The sequence below is a fragment of the Candoia aspera genome, chromosome 11, assembly GCF_035149785.1.
Source record: "Candoia aspera isolate rCanAsp1 chromosome 11, rCanAsp1.hap2, whole genome shotgun sequence".
In the NCBI taxonomy this organism is placed as follows: Eukaryota; Metazoa; Chordata; class Lepidosauria; order Squamata; family Boidae; genus Candoia; species Candoia aspera.
The window spans coordinates 3,328,299-3,349,044 of record NC_086163.1 but is presented as its reverse complement, the minus strand read 5'-3'; the positions used below and the strand labels follow the sequence as shown (position 1 = coordinate 3,349,044).

The 20,746-nt window shown below is 45.0% G+C and overlaps 1 protein-coding gene across 1 annotated transcript in view; it reads left to right on the top strand.

Moving 5' to 3' along the window:
* The window catches only part of GLG1 (golgi glycoprotein 1), a 71,690-nt gene that overhangs the window by 30,049 nt on the left and 20,895 nt on the right, over nucleotides 1–20,746 (top strand). The window contains exons 4-12 of the mRNA XM_063312867.1: nucleotides 4,133–4,348; nucleotides 4,632–4,835; nucleotides 5,485–5,556; nucleotides 6,787–6,970; nucleotides 9,840–10,054; nucleotides 15,760–15,881; nucleotides 16,524–16,625; nucleotides 16,764–16,917; nucleotides 18,365–18,502. Coding sequence (XP_063168937.1) covers nucleotides 4,133–4,348; nucleotides 4,632–4,835; nucleotides 5,485–5,556; nucleotides 6,787–6,970; nucleotides 9,840–10,054; nucleotides 15,760–15,881; nucleotides 16,524–16,625; nucleotides 16,764–16,917; nucleotides 18,365–18,502 — 1,407 coding nt within the window. The remainder of the gene's footprint in view (nucleotides 1–4,132; nucleotides 4,349–4,631; nucleotides 4,836–5,484; nucleotides 5,557–6,786; nucleotides 6,971–9,839; nucleotides 10,055–15,759; nucleotides 15,882–16,523; nucleotides 16,626–16,763; nucleotides 16,918–18,364; nucleotides 18,503–20,746) is intronic.

The window sequence follows — 20,746 nt, the reverse complement described above, 5'->3', positions numbered from 1 at the left end:
TCCGGATCCTCATCATTAAATACGGTGCATTTATTTCTTGTCCAACCCCATTCCCAGTGAATGCAATTAATCTATGCAGTGGGGATGGAGAGAGTGGGAGTCGCACAATTCATTTATCATTTTAGGAGGGGTCAAGGCAGTGCAAAGATTGAGAACCTTTACTTTAAGATGTACTGTACTTTTTCTTGGATTAGTTCCAACTGAAGATGGCCATGGGTGGAATGTAGTGTCCAGTTTAAGTAGCACAGCCTCTTCCAACAGCAGGATTACTGTGGGTGGTAGATACTTCCTCTCCCCTGCAGCTTCAAAATCTGAGCCAAAGAATTGCAGGATCCTCCTTAACAGGCTTTAACCGAGAGGTAAACACAGACTGCAGCCAAGTGGGAAAAAGCTGGAATCTGCTCCTGTAACGTTAGTGTTCCATCCACAGGCCGTGCCTTTCTCTCCTTGTCCTTATCTGGACTGATAACATCTATTTAAGTGTTGGAGATAATGACTGCTTGCTAAGAAAATGCTCTGACTACTTTAGAGGAGGCAGTTGTGAGATCACGTTTTTTAAAATATCTCCATGAACCATACCAGGTTTTCCAGCTGTCACTGTTTACAAACTGCCCTTCCTGGGCATGGTGCTTGAATGGATAACTGGGAACATCTGGTGCTGTGTCACTGATGATGCAGGAATTCTGTGCTGATTTTGATTTGTTTTTAATTTTAGAATTGCAACTGCCTTGAGTCATCTGGTGGGGAAAGTAGGGAACCTCTCCTGAAAGGAGAAATGGAATCAGTGCAAAGCTTGTAATTGCCTGCATCATGCAGAAGGATGTGGTGCCATTGACCGTAGTATGATGGAATCTGCTTCTGATCCATAAATCCCTAAACAGTTTTGAAATAGAGCTTATAAAGGGCCCTCCCCTCTCTTCCCAAATCATTGGAAGCCACCTTCTTTGTAGGGAGGGATGGAATATTACTGCTATGGAGTTGCGTATTATATTTACTCCAGACTAGCATTAAAGATACCTTATTTAAATCTGTAGTTTTTCCATCCTTGCCCTTGCCCAGCTGCAAGGTGAGGAGGGCCTCTTAAGGAGGAAGTGTGCCACCTTTCAAGGCTGTTGTCATTGCTCCTTCTCAAAGTAGGACACTGACTCTCTCTCAGATCACTCTGCACGCCCCACCAAATCCACCAAGGAGCCTTGAGAAGGCACGGATCAAGTCCACAAATGGCTGGGGACAGCCGCGGGAACAGCCTTTCTGCTTCGTCAGAGCCCACAGGCCAGAAGGAATCCCAGATAGCGTGGCCAGACATCCCAGTCACCTCAGCAGACTTTTCTTTTGTATTCTGCTTGTTTCTTCTGGCTACTAGCAGAAGCAGTTGGGAAGAGCAATTAGCTAAGCACGCCATACCTACTTTGCTGACTCTGGCTTATTCAACAAACCATAGTTGAAAAAATCCTGGCCACATACATAGCCATGATGTAGCATCTTTTGCATATGCCTGCATCTGGGTGTATTTAAGAACTGGAAAGCGGGATTTCAGCGAAGCTTGCCCCCAAAGCTGCCATCTTCTCAGTAATACAAGTGAAGTTCTTAAGTGTACTCCAGAATCTCCTGTAACTGCTGAAGGAAGAGGATGTCATCCGTTACAAAAGTTTTTATTTGGATCCTACACGGAGCCAAGGGTTGGACTTGATGGCTAAAATGGCCCCTCCCAATTACCAGTCTTCCTGTAATCATTTGCATATTGTAGTTAGCTAGTTCTATTTCGTTTGGTCCAATAAATTAAATATTTAATCTTAAAAGTATTTGAGCGAATCAGTAAGTTGACCAAAGATTATACTGATTGTTTAGCTCTCAACCCTTTCATGCCTTCATCCTCAAGTTGTTTGTAGCCTATTCTTCATCAGATAAATTGGCACTTACCACAGGAGAGAGTTTATTCAAATATTGTTTACTAAATCTAAGCTAAAAGCTTCTAAATTGAAAAAAGACAATCCAGGATTTTAGTTGGGAAAACTTTGTGCAGTTTGTATCTCGTGATGAGATAGGCATTGTTAACAGAACCAGTGAATGATTCTTTAAAAACTTACTTGCATTAGTAACACCAACTGCACACAATAGTCTTATCTGATTAATTTCCAGCTGCAAGATGGTCAAATACATAGTTTTTATTAAAGAGGAATATAAGGAAACTTGGTGTTCAGCTTTCAGTAAAATAGATATTTTTCCCCCTGAACATTTCTTCCTTCAGGGAATCTATTCTGTATTGTCTTGTAGGAAGACTTGAAAATAGCTGCTTCTTTCTGTTTCTGTTGCAGCTATAAAATACTCCAGACATTCATTATACGTCACCACTTAATTAAAGTTCCTGCAATCACAGCAGTCCATCTGAGTTGGCTGTGCCTTTCTTTTGGGACTACTCATTTTTGGAAAATCTTTTCCTATCCAAGTATATGCTCATTTTAAGAGTGTGTGGGTACCCTTGCAACTAAGTCATACTTACGAGTATAAGATAGATAGTTCTTTTTCCTCATGCAAATGAATAAAATCTGTATTGAAGCAGGATAGTTGAAAGAGGGCCACTGCCTCTTGGCCATATAATGGGTTTCTTTTATAGATGGGTGAGAGAGCTATCATGGATCAGGTTTCTTGCCCTTGTGTAAACACAGTTCTGCATAATTAGAAAGATTTCTTTAAAAAATTGTAGCTTGGTGAGAATGAATAAATGTATTATGATTTGGGTGGATTAGGATTTACTCAGGAATTAAAATTATTGTTGTTTAAACAAGAGTGCCAACTGCAGACATTTGTGATGTATCATTAGAATTCTTTTAAGACCTAACTTGGGTGTGATTCCACAATTACCTCACATTCCTAGATATTCACTAGGTAATCCTTCTGTGGTTAAGTTGTTTGGCTTGACAAATAGTGGCTCTAATAGCAACTCCCGCTTATTCTTGGGTGTGTTCAGTTTACCATTGGGAATGCACTTCTGACTTGCTCTGTTAGCTCAGCTTTGAACCTTTCACTTCCACTAGAATAGGTTTTAAAGGGTAAGAGCCAGTCTGGTCTAGTGGTGAAGGTGCTGGGCTAGAAACCAGGAGGCTGTGAGTTCTAGTCCTGCCTGAGGCACGAAAGCTGGCTGGGTGACCTTGGGCTGGTCACTCCCTCTGAGCCCAAGCCACCTCACAGGGTTGCTGTTGTGGGGGAAAGAGGAGGAGGAGGGAGGATTTGGTATGTTTGCCGCCTTGGGTTATTTATAAAAATAATAAAGGCGGGATAAAAAATAATTAAATAAATGCATGAAATACCATGAGATTCCTTCAGTATTTAGCATATGCAGACAAGGACTATGCTTGGTATCAAATGGCCTTTTACTTTCTGTTTAAAACCTTTGTTGCAAGAGGACTCCCGGTGTGATCTGAATTCTGTGTGCTTAAGTCCCCAAGCCTCAGACTATAGCTCCTGCAGCCTAACTGGGTTCTCCAGTAGGGGAATAGGATAATGGGATCTCATCTTGAGCTTCTTCCCAGTAGAATTTGGGCATGCTTTCAAGCTCTCACAAGAAGCCAGCTTTTCTAGCATTTGTGCAGCGGCAAGTAGCTTTTGCACTGCGCTCTGTGCCTTCAAAGGTTCCTTCACAGAGCCACTGGTTTCACTCATCCAGGCAAGGTGCTTTGAGACTCCGGCTTAGTTTGAATGGCTTCCGGGTTCCGGGTCTGCTGTTGAGTGTTTGCTGTTCTTGCCCTTGGAGTGGGGTTGGGGGAGAGCTGTGATAATTCTCCAGTGATTTAGTTCATGGACAGTAAGTAAGAAAGCCACCAGTCACTCTAAGACCTTCTCTATGGAGGTTGCTCACCACAGAGCAGGGTTCCTCAGCCTTGGCAACTCTAAGCTGTGTGGACTTCAACTGGCTGGGGGATTCTGGGAGTTGACGTCCACACAGCTTAGAGTTGCCAAGGCTGAGGTTCATCTCAGATCCTCAGAGTAAGTGAGCTTTTTCCTGAAAATTGGGAGTCTGGGTTTTTATCATCTCTCTGTACTCAAGACTAGTGGGCAAGAACACGATAAACAAAATTCTCCACAAGGTCCAGGCAAGGTATCTGTTTATTTTATCATGGATCTTTCTGAACAGATCAAAGAGTGTGCTGATGAACCAGTTGGAAAAGGTTACTTGGTATCCTGCTTGGTGGAGCATAGAGGAAACATCACGGAATATCAGTGTCACCAGTACATCACCAAAATGACAGCCATCGTTTTCAGTGATTACCGCCTGATCTGTGGATTTATGGATCATTGCAGGACTGATATTAACCTCCTGAAGTGTGGCAGTGTTCGACCAGGAGAAAAGGTAATCTGTTCCAAAACCTATTTTGATTCCAAATTCACTGATTTTGGGGAGAAGAATTCCTGCTCTAAAGAAACCTGGAAGATCATGGCTAGATTCCTTATTTCTGTCTGGAATTTCTGTTACCATCTGGAAGTGTTCTTGGCAAGATGCAGTTAGCACTTGGTTGGCTGAGAACGCCCTTACACTGAAGTCACCATTAGGATGGGAGGTGTTCAGCATTGCATTTGGAGTAAATTGAACCAAATATTTTTTGCTCTTGGATGACCTCCTTCTCCGCATTCAGGATGCCCATTCTCAAGGGGAAGTGGTGGCCTGCCTGGAGAAAGGGCTGGTAAAAGTGTCGGAGGACAACGAGCATCATGTGAAAGTCTCAGAGCCCTGCATGAAGGCAATTCTCCGAGTGGCAGAGCTGTCATCGGATGACTTCCACCTGGACCGGCACCTCTATTTTGCCTGCCGGGACGATCGGGAACACTTTTGTGAAACCGTAAGTCGCTGATGATCTTTCTCCTCTTCTTTGGCCAAAATGTCCACTTTCAGCAAATCTGGCTGACAAGACTGAGAAGCCTTTGACATTGTCTGGTTTGGGGTGAGATTCCTCCAGGAAATTCCAGGGTTGTAGGCTAGCCCAACACCTAACAGAAAAGAGAAGGGAGGAGGAAAAAGCCCATAATAAGGCTGTATTGTTGCCAAGAAAGCTATTGCACATGCGCCTGAAGGCAACCAGAAGTCAAGCTTGACTGAAGATTACTTTTTACTACTAAATAATGAACTTGATTCAGTGTGATTCATTTAACTGGCGATGCAGCCTTGTAAATAACAACAGACTTGTAAACTAGAAAACACTGGATTGTCGATAAAAAGCAGTCAGGGAAGTGCAGTGGATAAAAATGTATTGGTAGAATGGAGTGTAGCTTGAGCTACTGTGTAAGTTACATTTGACTTGCCTTTGACAATACTTGTGTTTCAGTCTTGTGTTTCAGTCTGTCTTCATGAGTTCGTTGGAACAGTCTGCTAAATAACCATATATATTCTCCTTCAGTGCTTTGGAGATGAATATAATATAAATATATTTTTTAAAATTATATATCCTGGCCAAAGCATCCTACTAAATGAACTGTTGCTTTATTTCACAGACTCAAGCAGGGGAAGGTAGGGTATACAAGTGTCTCTTTAACCACAAGTTTGAAGATGCTATGAGTGAAAAGGTGAGTGTCCTCAAGAGCTGATGCTGAATCCAGCCCTTTGGTTGCTCCCCCCTCCCCCGAAGCGTTGGCTTCTCGGTCACCTGCTGTGCTTCCTCTAGTCTGTGCACCCAGGAGAAGATAAGCCAGCTGACTAGCTAGAGTCATGCAACCCTAAACTAGACAAACACACTGCAGGGGCTTTGTTCACATAAACATGCTGTGCCCAAATCAATCATATTATGCCTTAAAGAGATAACCTTGTTTGTGCAACCTTCTGAGACAGGGGCTGTGCTCCTATAATAGGCTGAATCACAAACTACCCAGTTCCTTTTGAGTCTAGTCAGGCATGGCTATGGAGTTTGTATTAGTTGGGTAGAGAGACAAGGGAAAAGAGGAGATATATAGGTCCAATTGGGATCAGCTTTAAGGCGGCGCTCTCTGTGTTCTGTGGCCTGAACTGCAGAATGTAGTCGTCAGATGTCATCAGTAAGAACCAGGTTCTTGCATGCCCTACCTAGAGTGGTTGAACTATATTACATTACAGCAGTGTTTCTCAACCTTGGCAATTTTAAGACGGTGGACTTCAACTCCCAGAATTGAGAATATGCTGGCTGGGGAATTCTGGGAGTTGAAGTCCACCCGTCGTAAAGTTGCCAAGGTTGAGAAACCCAACGCTAGAGATTTAATAAAGTTTTTTCCACCCTCCAGTCAAGGGTGTATTTTGAGCCAGGGCATCCTGTTGGTCATAATTCCCACTGAAGGCTTCACCGTCTACTAGTTTTTGGGACAGAGCAGGTTGAAAGAACACACTGTGCTGGTCTGTTGGAATACTTCAATCCTTTGGTCTAGCAAGAGTAAAGATAATTTCTGAATGAAGGGAGTGGCGTATTGATATTAGGTGTGTGCAAAACTTTCTGTTCTGTGGAATAAGGAAATGTTCCGTTTTTCCTTCAGATACATGTTGATTCAGCCATTCCAGGGTTCCTCTGGGCATAAATCCTTTGGAACAGGATATAGCTTTTCAGAACCACTTCCTGCTCCAGAATATTTACATCCAGAAAACTACTGGACCATCCCCAAAAGAGTTGGATTGGTGTGACCTAGAAAAATGGAGCATTTTTCGGCCCTGGAACATTTTGCAGTTCTCTAATTCAGATACATGTATATTTTTATTAGGTTTATTATGTTATAAATTAATATAAACCAAAGACGAATGGCAAGTTTACTTGAATTCTCGCTTGTCCTCTTCAGTGTCGGGATGCATTGACAACTCGGCAGAAGTTGATTGCCCAGGATTACAAAGTCAGCTACTCCTTGGCGAAGTCCTGCAAAAGTGATCTGAAGAAGTACCGTTGCAATGTTGAGAATCTTCCTCGTACTCGGGAGGCCCGTCTCTCTTACCTGCTCATGTGTCTCGAATCTGCTGTGCACAGAGGTAGCGCTCACCCCTTGTGCTGTTCCCTCACTAGTTTGTGTATGTTAAGCTTGTTGTAAAATGTAAGCGTGAGTAATGGAGTGCTTTTACTTTCTTTTTAAATGAGAAATTGCGGTTGGGAGAAAAGCCATTTGAGGGGAAATTACAGCCCAGGCTGACGTGTGCTTAGTGATAAAATTTCTAGATCCATTTGAATACAGCAGAATGGATTAATTCAACTTCCTAATTGTGTTTCTTGCAGACACTTGCAGCAAGAGCTAGCAGTGCGATATCTGTGGGTGCAGCACGTGTAAATGGGACGTGTGCAAAACCCTAGATGGCACTGGAGAAACCCCCAAATTAAATAATAATTATTCTTTTAAACAAGTGAAGCGTCTGAAATGTAAAAAAAAACTTCAGTATTTTTGCATGAGTTTTTGAAAATAACTTGCAAGGTTTGAGTCTTCTGACATTTTGTGCACCTGACTGAAATATTCCATTTAGATGGCTAATACCTCTGTCCTTCAACTTCTTGAAAGGCAGTGAGGCAAACCTCTGTGGTGCCCTGGAGTCCTCTTAGGCAAATATCTAGACTAGATAAAAGTAGAAGCCCCTAGTTGTCTGCCAAATAGCATGATCCATTTCCAGAATGTTCTGGGTTTTTTGCAATGTTTGATTTCATTTGAGGGCCTCGTATTACAGGTAGTCCTCGCTTAGTGACCACAGTTTTGTTGCTAAGTGCTGTGGTTGCTAAGCAGAAAATCACATGATCATGATGGACTTATGTCACTTCCCATTTGGTTGATAAGTGAGTCACCATGATCATTAAGTGAAACATCACGTGACCATAACTTGTGATTTTACTGCCAGCTTTTCCATTAACTCTGCTTGTCGCAAGCCAGTTGGGAAGCACACAAATGGTGATCATGTGACCATGGGTTGCTGTAATGGTTGTAAATGCGAGGATTGGTTGCAACGCTGTTTTTTTTTAAAACACTATTATAACTTTGAACAGTCATTAAATGAGGCAGTCAGTAAGTGAGGACTACCTGTAAAAGTGTAAGGTCAGACGTTGACATTGGTCACCAAAACATTTTCATCAGCCTTTGCAGGAAGACTGAGTCCTAGGCTGTTTGAGTATTAAAACCAATTTTATATTTTAAATTTAATTTGGGGCCAACCTCATTATCCCTGAATTAATATGTACAGAATTCTGGGAGTTAAAGTCCACACATCTTAAAGGTGCCAAGTTTGAAAAACACTTCTTTAGGACTATCCATGATCCTGCAGTTCTGTGACCTACAAAACTGTCAGTGCTTCATCTAAAGTCTATTAATAGATAGAAAAGAAACTGACTAAATAGGTATCTTTATTGAGCACTTTGAGCCAATATGCACTCTCTTTGTTGGGAAAAGTATGTGAAGTCATCCATCAGAAGATGATGGTGGTTTGAGGTGCAAGCTTGAGCAGCCCTCTCCCTTCAAAAAGAGACCTAAATGGTTTGCCTCCTTGGAGCTGGCTCTTCATAGGAGAGATTAGTGCCAATAAATCATGCCATGTTAAAAGAGAGCTCTGTGGTCCTTGGAACATGGATTGGTGACATTCATGAGGCTGGAAAGGGCTGCAAAACCATTTCCAGAGACCTTGGTCTCCAATCCAAAGTCGGGCAGATGGTGTACAAATGGAGCAGCACCCTTGTTACTCTTCCCAGGAGTGAACATCCAAGAGCAAGGTGCCCAGTACTCGTGGAGGTTGCAAAGAACCCTGAGCTAATGACAAAAAGTCTCCTGGCCCTTGCATTGTCTGATCTCAGGGTTCATGAGTCCACCGTCAGGAAAACACCGAAGAAGGACAGTGCGCATAGGACCCCCTGGATGAGCCTGTTCCAGCAGGCTGTTGGAGCAATGTTTTGTTGATAGATGAGACTGAAGTGGGACTGTTGAGCGTTAATGAGAAACACCACGTTTGGGGAAAATGGAACACTGCATTTCAATAAAAGAGCCTCATCCAACCGAGAAGCATGACAGTGGGAGTATCATGGCTTGGGGCTGCTGGGCAGCCTCAGGATCTGAACAGCTCCAAGTGGCTGAGCGAGCAATTGATTCTGGATAGTGCCAGCAAATTCTATGGGAGAATGTCAGGGTATAAGTCCGTGAGATGAAGCTTAAACAGATGCAAGTGATGCAGCATGACAACAATTCTGAACGCGCAGATGACTCCATGACAGTTGGCTGGGTCAAAAGGAATCTTGTGTCTTGGAATGGGCGAGTTAAAGCCCTGACTTTTGACCCACCTGAGATGTTGTAGCCTGACCTGACGTGAGCAGCCGTGCAAGACAGACCCAGAATATCAGTGAGTCAAACAACTTCTGTAAGGAGGGGTTGGCTAAAATGCATCCATGCCAGAGTGTGGGGTTGAGCAATAGTTACAGTTAAAAGGAAGGCCTCCCAGTAACTAAATCTAAAGTTTCATAAACCTTTTTCAATGAAGAGAGTGAACGTTGGCTTAGTGTGTTCAGTGAAAGACGTGGCAGACTCAAAAAAGAATTGGTTTCAGATACGTATGTGAGTAACTTAAAGCAACCCTCCGTTAGGAAGAGGCTTAGGTCTGGAAACTCTGCAGCTGCTGGTGGCTGGGTCGCTACCTCCCTCGGCTCCATCCCTTTCACTCAGTTGGGTCATCCTTTTTCATCAGCTTTCTGACGCTGAAACAAGGGTGAAATTTCCAGATGGAAAATCCCTTCCCAATTATCGCAGTGAAAGGGCCTGTGTAATGCACGAGGGATAGCTAGAGCGGTGCTCTCAATGTGCCGTTTCAACGGTGCACAACGGTTTGCTGTATCGCTGGGATTCCATTCCGTGTAGCGTGAATCTCCTCTGACTTGCCTTAGGTCGGCAGGTGAGCAGCGAGTGCCAGGGAGAAATGCTGGACTACAGGCGGATGCTGATGGAGGATTTTTCTCTGAGCCCGGAAATCATCCTTGGTTGCCGCACTGAGATCGAGCACCACTGCTCGGGGCTGCATCGCAAGGGCCGCACTCTGCACTGCCTGATGAAGGTTGTGCGGGGAGAGAAAGGCAGCTTGGGAGACAGCTGCCAACATTCGGTAAGCCGGTGGGGGGGAGGTCTCCCCACATCAGTCTTCACCCAGTTTCTTCACAGCGCGCATTTGGTGCTTGCTAAGTTTTTGCGTCTGGAACATACTCTTTGTGGCTTCTGTGAATCACATGTGCCCAAAGCAGTGAGCTTTTGGACAGGGACCCTGTCCCTGAGGGGGCCTCGACCGTCGAATTCCCTCAGCTCCTTTCCAGCTGCCTCTGTGGCAACACGGTGAAGACTTTCTCTTTTACGGAAGCCGAATCGACATTTTAACCTCAGTGTTTGTTTCTTTTTCCCTCTCATACTCGCCCCGCATTCGAGTCTTGGCCCTGAAATGGGCTAAGTAGTTTATGGCCTTTGAACCGTTCTTCAGGAAAATGCATTGGCTACGGTAGAAAGATAAGGTGATGAGAACGGGAGGAGAACAGGAGGGAGAAATAAGTCTTATTCCCATAAGAAGCAGAAGCCAAGAGCTGCCAGTCTTTCAGGCTGTCCTGGAACCCTCTCTCCATCCACCTCTTTTTCGGCTGTCGCGACTCCAGCTGCATGGAAAAAAACAAAGAGCTCCAGTTAAGAGGGCAAGATCTAGAACCATTTCCGGTCAATCGTATAGGATCTCTGATGATTCCTGGCAGCACTCCAGATGCTCTTCTTGTTCTCTTCCACAGCCTCCACCACCTATAGGAGCCACATCTTTAATCCCAAATACTTACTTCTTCCTCTGTAACGCATGTGACTTTTGCATTTCATTTGGTTTACTGACAAGAGGGACGCGGTGGCGCTGCGGGTTAAACCGCTGAGCTGTCGATCGGAAGGTCGGCGGTTCGAAACCGCGCGGCGGGGTGAGCTCCCGTTGTTAATCCCAGCTCCTGCTCACCTAGCAGTTCGAAAACATGCAAATGTGAGTAGATCAATAGGTACCGCTTCGGCGGGAAGGTAACGGCGTTCCGAGTCGTCATGCTGGCCACATGACCCAGAAGTGTCTATGACAACGCCGGCTCCAAGGCTTAGAAACGGAGATGAGCACTGCCCCCTAGAGTCGGACACGACTGGACTTTACGTCAAGGGAAACCTTTACCTTTACCTTTACTGACAGATTTGCAGCACTTGACTGAAGTTGCTTCATCTCTAGTGTCGGACCCTCTGCTTTCCACTTGTCTGTTTGTCTTGCTTCCTCACCCTCTAATGCTGCCACCCGCTAGACCCATGACATGAAGGACTTCAGGTTGTGGTAGGAAAGAGTGGATTTGGAGGGCTGTGGGGCAGACTTGAAATCTGCGTTGTCTGTTCTGCCCTCTGCTTCCTTGTCAGATCCAGTGGGAGGTGGGCACTGAAGGTGTTCGTCTTTATACAGAGCAAGTACGTTGGTTGGTAGCATGGTGCAGATATAAATCAATCACCTATGCCACCAATGGACAATTTGAAGTGATGGTCTAGTACTAGTAACCATTCTTCTACTTGCAACTCTTCTTCAGGTGTTTAAAGAAACTTGGATTCACTCAGCTTCTGTTCCCCCAACATCAAAAATACTAGAACAGAGAAAGGTTCAGGAAAACAGTTGCAACCCCCTACCCAATTTTCTCACAATTGAAGCCCTTCAAAGTATGTTGCACACCAGACTGCTATCTGCTCCCATTGACAAGAAGTGAAATAGATGTTGTTTTTATTCGCAGCAGCTTGGGATGTGCATTACCAGTTACCAAGCTTGTATGACAAATTGCCACTTTTTCTGGGAGAAAATAGCGTCTCTTTTGAGCATTCACCTGAAGATAAATGGCTTTTGGTACAAGTTTTTTTGTGAAGAGTTATCCAAACAAAAGCCATAATATTGGTTCCGCTGTGACGTCTGTGGCTGTATTGGTGCAATTCGCTGGTGATGATCCTCTGGTCCATCAGAAGTTTGAGCCTGTATTAGAGACTGTTCTGGGAAAGGGGAAGGTTGTTAAATAAGAGGTCATCTTTGGTATCTCCATCCCTCCTATTTTAGGCAATAGTGGGACTAAATAATGCTTCCATGTTTTCATACCAGACTTTGGGGTAGAGATGCAGCCATCCTGTTCTTTCTTCCAAGACCACTCTTTTTGGGAAGTCTTAATGCTGATTTTGACCAGTTTCCATCCCCTCCCTTTCCAGAACTATAGCTGGCTATTTCAAGACAAACTGGCTCACATGAGATAAATTTCCAAGCCAAGGTCAGATTGCTAGGTACTCATCATTGTTACGAGAGGCCATGCCATGCAGTTTTAGAACCTCACTCCTTCCACTGCTGTCTTTGATGAAATAAACTCATTTCACTAATAACTCATTTTCAATAGAACTGGTGCTAGGTGATCAAACTAGGGGAAGCTTTTGCCATCTGTACTTCAGGAGACTGGAGAAAGATGGTTTGTATCTCATTCTTGATCTCTAAGATCTGAACTTTATCACCTACTGGAAATTCCAAAGTATTTCTATTTCATGGGGCTTCCTTTTCCTCAATGCGGAGATTTATTTATACTCTTTGACTTACAGGTTGCCTATTTTCATATAGCCATCATTTCAAAAATTTATTTGCAAAGTTTATGTCCCACCTTTTGTTCAGGAGCTTAAAGCTGCCTTTTCCCATGTTTTCCCCACAACAATTTTTTGAAGTCACTTGGGCTGAGAGTGACTGGTCCAAAGCTGCCCAGTGAGTTTCCATGGCTGTGGGTAGACTTGAACCTGGCTCTTCCCAGTGCTGTTTGAACATCTTGACTGCTACATTGTGCTGGCTCTCTATCCTAAAAGCCACTGCCAGTTTCTTTGGTTCCAAATTGGCCCCCAACAGTACTGGTAGTCCTTGTTTAGCGGCTGGCTCGGGCAGTGACCATTCACAAGTATGATGGTGATGAAAAACTGACTTTGGACCAATGCCTGCTTTACAGTGTGTCTCTCTCGGTCACTGTTCACCATTGTGGTCAGTCAGTGTGCGTTGTCCTGTGCCCGTGTCCTGTCCCCCCTTTTTTTCCTCTTCCTGCCCCTCACTGGGTGGAGAGATTGCCTAAACAAGCTATCACTTCCTGAGCTGCTTTTCTCTGCAGCACATCCTGCTAACCAGAAGTTAACAAGCTCACCTCTGTGACCTTGATTAGTTGATTTGAACCCTCTAGCTGGCTTGTAGCTGCTCCTTGAAATTGACAAGACCATAATCAGCCTCATACTACAGGTAGTCCTCCTTTAGGACTGCCTGGTTCAACAACCCTTCGCAGTTGGCGGTGATGAAAAAGTAACTTTGCGACCAGTCCTCGCATTTATGACCCTTGCAGGTCTGTAAAGCAAAGGAAAACTGAAATAAGATTGTAAGCACAGTTGGCGGTTTCACTTGGCGACTGAGTTGCTGACTCCAATTGTGGTCACTAAAGAAGGACTACCTGTAAAGGCTTTTGTTTGCCTCCTGAGCGGCTCACTAGGCAAACTGTCCTTTCAGTGTGTATTCTCTGTGGTGTGCCTGCTTACTCTCTTGTGATTCCTTCCTCTCCAATGAATGTAAATACAGACATCGATTCTCTTCTTGCTAATTATCCCAGTGCCAGGGCGAGCATTCCAGAGGGTGGGGGAGTGGTGGGGGAAGGGTTGTCAGATTTACCCTTTTACCTGGCTTCCTCGTGAGTCGAGTGCCAGAAACCTCCTCCACCATTTAGGCTCACCCAGCTGTTTGGGGTTGCATACTTCTGACACAGTAAAGCAGAGAGAAGTCGAAGTACAGCAGTAAGCAGAGCTGCAGTCACATGATTTTTCACTCGGCAACCGCTTTGCTTAATGACTGAGTTGCTGGTCCCCATTGTGGTCGCTAAACAAGGATGGCCTGTATCAGTATTGGGTGCTGTTCTTCATCAATAGCTGCAGCCCTGTTCATCAAGCGCATGCCAATGGCGAGGCAAGGAGGTGGCTAACGGCAGAGTTCCAGCCTCTTACTGCAGATGCAGAAAAGGTGCAGCTGGTGTGCATCAACGACCCCAAAACAGGAGAAGGCTGGGGTGGTGCGTGTTAACTCTGCTCCGTGTAGCCACCCCCCCTCTGATTCCTGTGCGTGAACATCTTGCTAGCACAGTGTTTCCATTCATTATTTCCACGGACATAGCAGTTGCGGGAATTAACGCAGTAAAAGGGAGCAGCATTAATCTTTTATCATTGCTTTTTCCCTCCTCTTAAACAAAAGGCTCTTATTCTGCCAAGAGCTTGCTATATAAACTAAGGATCTGATAATTTTACGGTTTTTGCTGGTATACATAATACATAACTCTTTGGCTTTCTTTTTTAATGTGGATTCTAGGATAACTGGATGTTGCCCAAAATGAAAACTTCCTAGTACTTAACTGGGACAGACAGGAGTCCCTGGATTTTTACCTCAGATGGAGGGAACAGCAGATTGTTTCCCAGGCAGGAACAGATTATGCTGGTATTCCCTCCAGGGAGTTGAGCCTCCATTGTTGGGTACACACCTCGCTTTGATATGTGCATTAGTGCAAGGAAGCTGATGGTTCGATGCCTTTGAACAGTCCAAATTTCCTTAACAGGTTTTCAAGTGACTGCAGCATATCAGCTGGGAAGGAGGTGGATGGGATGCAGCTCAGCTGACCCCTTTTGCTACACTTCCTGGCAGTTGGCAGTTTTTTCAGGAAGAATTTTGCTTACAAAGAAACAGGAAACACCTTTAGCTTGCAAAGATAGTGCAAGGATTTTAAAAAGCTGTGGTTAGTTGCAGTCCACAGCAAATGAATGGCTTTGCCCAATTTCCTTTCCACTGAATCAGGAGGAGAGTATCAGAAGCTGACATTGTTTCTGGTTGTAAGTTTCATTAGGAAACCATCAGGTGATAAGGTTAAAATGTAAGTCTGCTTCTTTACAAGAACCTATTACATGACTTTCCTTCCTTCCAAGAATGGGTAATAGGACACAATAAGCATTGAGGTCTCTTCAGAGATTCTCTTTTTTTGGAAGCTGCCTCTCTGTAAATGTTGTTCTGTATTGAAATATGATTCATAAGTCAACACGTTCTCCATGATTGCTTCATATTGGCCCAGTGGATTATATTTCACCTTCTGCCCATCCCAAATGAAATAGCTAGGAGCACCAATCCCTAGGCTGTCATTCACAGCAAACACAGAAGGCTGTTTCAGATTTGGGAGGTTGCTACTTGCATTCATGGCTGGAATTGGGGAGACGTGGGCTTTTGAGTGCCCAGCGTGGCTTCTCCCTGCACTCTTGGCTTTCCTGTCCGTCAGCTCTATGAAGAGAAAAGACCCTGTAGTGCTACCGGTGTTCTAGTTGTTATCTCACTGAGATTAGCCTTAGTCGCCCCAAGGTTAATGGGGGAATTAATTGGGGTTGCAGATGTCTGGATCTTGCTGTGTTGTGGTGTAGCCTGACACTTTGCCTGCCTGACTCCAAGCTTGCAGTTGTCTGCTGCAGATGAAGGAGAAGTACCACAAAAAGTTGGGATCTGACCTAGTCAGTATTCAGCCATTTGCTCTTGATTGGGCTTGGGCTTGGGCTTGAAAAACCCTTGGCTCAAAGCTGCTTCTCTTTGGTGGGCTGTTAGCCACTGTGTTTGTTGCAAGGAGTGGGTAGCATCCATGCTTCAAAAACATTGTCTCCTTGCAGAGTCAGTCCCTGAATTTAACTGGTGGAGAGACCGCTGTTCCAGCAAGGACTCTGCGTATTAAGCTCTCTCTGTCTTTCTCCCTCCTTCAGCTTCAGACTCTGATCCAGGAGGTGGACCCTGTGGCTGATTACCGCATTGACCGAGCTTTGAATGAAGCCTGTGAGTCTGTGATACAAACAGCCTGCAAGCACATCCGTGCGGGAGACCCCATGTAGGTGACCCAGTCCTGTCTTCTCTGGCTACAATTGTTACATGTTTCTTTGAGGTAGAAGGAACCCAACGGAGAGAGGGATGGATTAAAGGTATCTCATATCGGAGGGAAGACTTGGGCTATGTAAGAGCAGAAGAGTTCGGTGTTGTGATGGTGTGTGAAGAGCCAGTTGCCTCCTGGCCACTTGTGAATCCCTCAGTTATCAGGGAAATAAACAGTCTCCTGCTGGTTCAGAGAGGCTGTGGGTAAAAACACTGAGAAAGTCTCTGCCTTAACAAGCTGAGGGATAAATTGGGCTCTGAAGTTGCTGAGATTTCTATAGTTTTGTTTCGTTCCCTTTCAGTATATCTCGTTAAAAGAAACTGGGAAATGCTAGCTTTCAGATGAAGTGGGTTGCCTAGAGCTAGATAGATACAGGGATTCAGACTGACTGTTTAATGCTGCTACAAGTTAGTCCTACAAAGGACTTGGGGAAAGGGTGGACCAGAGGTAAGCCTTGCGCTCCAGAGAAGGCTGTGTGGTTGCAACAGGGAGCAGGCTTGTGGGCATTGCAGTTTGGCTGGCTTGCCTGCCTGGGAGATGCTGGTTGTGGTAGCACCTAATAGGGTGGCTTCAGAGATGACTTTCCTGCTTCTCCCCTAGGATTCTTTCTTGCCTCATGGAGCACTTGTACACCGAGAAGATGGTGGAGGACTGTGAACACCGTCTCTTGGAGCTTCAGTACTTCATTTCACGGGATTGGAAGTGAGTGCTGGAGGCCAGGTCTTTGAGAGGCCGTGCTTGTTGTGATGGAACCTCCTGCCGTGTCCACTGCTGTGATGGGGAGCAAGGCCATCCAGGAACCTCAGGTGACGCCGGTGATTTCTCTTTCTGTTCTCGTAGGTTGGATTCTGTCCTCTACCGCAAGTGCCAAGGAGATGCATCCCGCCTTTGTCACACACACGGCTGGAACGAGACCAGCGAGGTTATTCCTCCGGGAGCAATCTTCTCCTGCCTATACAGACATGCCTATCGCACAGAAGAGCAGGGAAGAAGGGTGGGTCTTGTCTGCCCATCTTCCTAGCAGATCCCAGTGCTTCTCAGAGAATAAATAGGGTTTGGGAGCATGTGGTGGGTTTGGTTCCTGAGGTAGTGTTTGAATATTCCCAAGGAAGCAGAGGAACTGAGCAGATGGCTCCGGGAGCACCTGGGGAGGCAAAGCAGTGGTCTTCTGGACAAGTTGCTTGGACCTATTACGTCCCAACCAGCTTGGCTGTGAAGTTCCATGTATCCACAGGGGTGGTCATATATGGAGTCTCAGCTGAAAACCTGCCGAATGTTACTTTCCTTGCAACTATAATGAGGCAAGGACTCACAAGGGGTCAAGAGCTCTTTGCCACTGTGGGTGAAGCTCCATAGTGCAACGGACTTTGCATATAAAAAGGTTCCAGATTCAATTCTGGCATCTCTAGTGAAAAAGAATTAGGTAGCAGGTGAGGTGAAAGGCTGCCTGAGATCCCACGGAATGGGATTGGACGTCCTCCGGATATTTTGAACTGTAGCTGTCTGGTCTTTGGTCCAGGATTTATGAAATAGAGTCATCTGGACTTAGTAAATGCAGACTTTTTGCAAACAGAGGTAGGGTGTGGAAACAAAAAAGGAAGTGGGAAAACTGTATTTTTCACCCTCTTTACAGGAAGATCTCTTTCCCAATGTTATAGAGAAGTAGCTGAAATTGTGGGAAGAAGGTTTCATATGCTGTTGCCCAGCTGTGAGTGTGGGATTGATCAAATCCTTCCTGTGCAAATAACACCTTGGTTTCATCATTTTCTTATAATGTGTTTGAAATGAAATTGTGCCATTTTTTAGATAAAAAAATAATGAAGGCAAAGGTTGATGCAGCCAGCTTTATAGAAGAAACTTCCTGTAAAAAGACCAGAGGAGGAATGAGGCATCTCTTATTTTCATTCCCTGCTTCTTTCCCAATATATTTGGCTATATTTAACTTAATTTTAACGTTTTAAAACGTTAGTTTTAATTTGATTTCTTCATTCTACAATAGGCAGGTCTTCTGCTGGTATCTGACTTTGCTAGAAAAGTTGCCTAATTACAGGAAAAAATGTTACGTTTGCGAGGCTTCTGGTGTAAGCGACCTCCTAAACGTGGGGTAGAAAGTTTGGAGTTGTGAGCATTTTGACACAAGCACAAATTAGAGATTGGGTGTATTTTTAGTTGCCTGCAACAAGAATTGTAGCTAGATTGTTTGATCTAGCTGGTTCAGTTGCAGCCTTCTTGTGGCAATTTATTTAAAAACTTTCTGATTAAATGGGAAATATCCATTCAAATAGCAATGGAAGTACGCATTCAAAGGAGACAGAGTTTTGGCCTGCCAATGGATTTGGTCAAGAATAAGAGAACTGGTGTCTACATCCTGAAGGGAAAACCACATTTCTGAGCGGTTGGGTTTGTTCATCTGGATCAAATTTCCATACGTGTCCTTGTAGTTATCCCGAGAATGCAGAGCAGAAGTACAACGGATTCTGCACCAGCGTGCTTTGGATGTGAAACTTGATCCAGCTCTCCAAGACAAGTGCATGATAGACCTGGGGAAGTGGTGCAGTGAGAAAACAGAGACTGGACAGGTAACTATGGCATTCATTCTTTTCAAAATCGTGTATCAGACTGGAATTATCATACCGTAAGCCTTTTCCTCAGGCTTAGAACATGAGCACATCTGGGCCTATAACTTACTGCAGTTAATAGAAACGTGATTGCTCATGGGGCCACGTGCTACAGGAGAGAATTTGTATGTTCCTGCTGGGCATCGTAAAATTGAAGAAAAATAGCAGGGACAGCTAGAGAGCTGACTTCAGCAACCACGACAGGGTGGTGATCGTGCAGGTACTCTTTCGTATTTTGAATACTGGGCTTGGTGGTTTTCAGCAGTGCAGTTAAGACTACAGGTTGTTCTCAGTTAACAACCACTCGTTTAGCGACTGTTCAAAGTTATGATGGTGCTGAACAAGTGGTGGTTACGACCAGTCCTCGAAGTTCCGGCCGTCCCAGCACCCCCATGGTCACGTGATCGCGATCTGGGCACTCGGCAACTGGCTGGCACTTAAGACGGTTGCAACGTCTCACGGCCACGTGGTCGTCATTCGTGACCTTCCCTGCTGGCTTCCCATGAGCGGAGTCAACAGGGGAGCCAGCAGAGAAGGCCGCAAGTCACTCTGGACCCCCCCCACCTGTGCACCCTCCTCCAGCCCCTCGTGCACCCTCTCCCATCCAGCAGCAGCCCCCCAAGTCCTGTTGTGCGCCTGCCACACCTTCCTGGCCACCCTCACACCCCTTCACCGCCCGGCAATAGCCACATACCTGCCTGGGGGCCTGCTTGCAAGCTGCCTGGGATTTGCAACTTCCTGCTGGCTTCCCCATTGACTTTGGTTGTTGGAAGCTGGTGGGAAGTTGCGAGGAGGTGCTTGCTTAATGACCCATGATCCTTGCTTAATGATGGCAACAGAGACTGCAGGGATTGTCGCTAAGCAATGCAGTCACATGATATTGTGCTTTACAACCGCACCGCTTAGTGACGGAAATTCCAGTCCCAATTGCTGTTGTAACTCGAGGACCGCCTGGAGGTGGTTGATCATGGGATGAAGCAGCTTGCCATCTTTGGTGATTGAAATGAAAGTTGTGGATTTTGCTATCGTAGTCTTGAACCCTCACATAGAGGAAGGCTAAAAACTAGTGGGGGGTCTTGAGATGTAGGGAGTCCCAACAAAGAGAGCCTGAAAATGGGAATACGAAGAAAGACTTAAGTGGAAGTCGTGTGGCTGTAGAAGGAGAGTGGAGGTAGCAAGGGACCGAAGAAAAGCTGCTTCATGAGAAAGAGTTGATTTTTAGCCTGATAGGGGAAAGGGAGTTGTGAGATGCTGGTCAAGAAACAGGATGGTTACATTATTAAAGCTTAATGGTGTTTGAAATATAGATGTTGAGGGGAAAATGTGTAGTGAATAGCTTGAAGAAGAAGCGAACCAAATAAGAAACTCGGTAACTTGGTGGCAAACCTGGAGAAGCGACTTCAGGCCGGTAGCTTTGTCTTCCGTCGTCACCTCAGTATGTTAATGTAGAGATCCTAATGGAGCAAGAAGAGCTCCAAAGCAGGGGACCTTTGCAGCTCCTCTTCATAGCAAGGTTCCCTAAACTGGTTTAATTTTTCAGCATAATGAACCTTTGAACAAAGCTGGGCACGTTTTCTTCAGAAGCTTTTTCATGTGACCGTATCTTGCCTTTCTTCCAAGGAGCTCGGAGTAGTTTGTTTTAAGGGGTGTTGGTTTTGGCACGTGCTCTTACTGGTAGGCAGTTAAAAGGCATCTTGCCTCCCTGAGTGAAGATTGGCTGCCCAAAAGCTGTTTAACCCTAGTGAGGACAGGCGCTTATTTAGGAGGAGGAACAGGAAGCTGGAAGTAAAGGATTCGGAACCTGAAATACTGTGACCTAGCTGTGAAATATGCGTGTATTAAAATTAAAAAGCCAAGCACGTCCCATATGAATTTACTAATATTATGCAAGAATCAGAAGTCATTTTTGTTCTAGCATCGTGTCATAAGTCAAGCATTTTTAGCTAAAAGAACGGTCACTCGAGAGACCGATGGTATTTCAGAGGGTCGTGAACGTTGGCTTTTCCAAGGCTCTCTCACTTCAACCCAACCTGGAGCAAAAATTGTGACTTGCTACTCCAGAATTTATGTTTGCTGGAAAAATGGTAGAACCCCCGTTGCTAAAATCCATAGCAGAATCCTGGGGGTCACTTTTGTGGAAGAGTAAGTAGTCTGGAGCTCTTTCATCATGCATTTGGGATTCTCAAAGGAACAATGAAATGGACC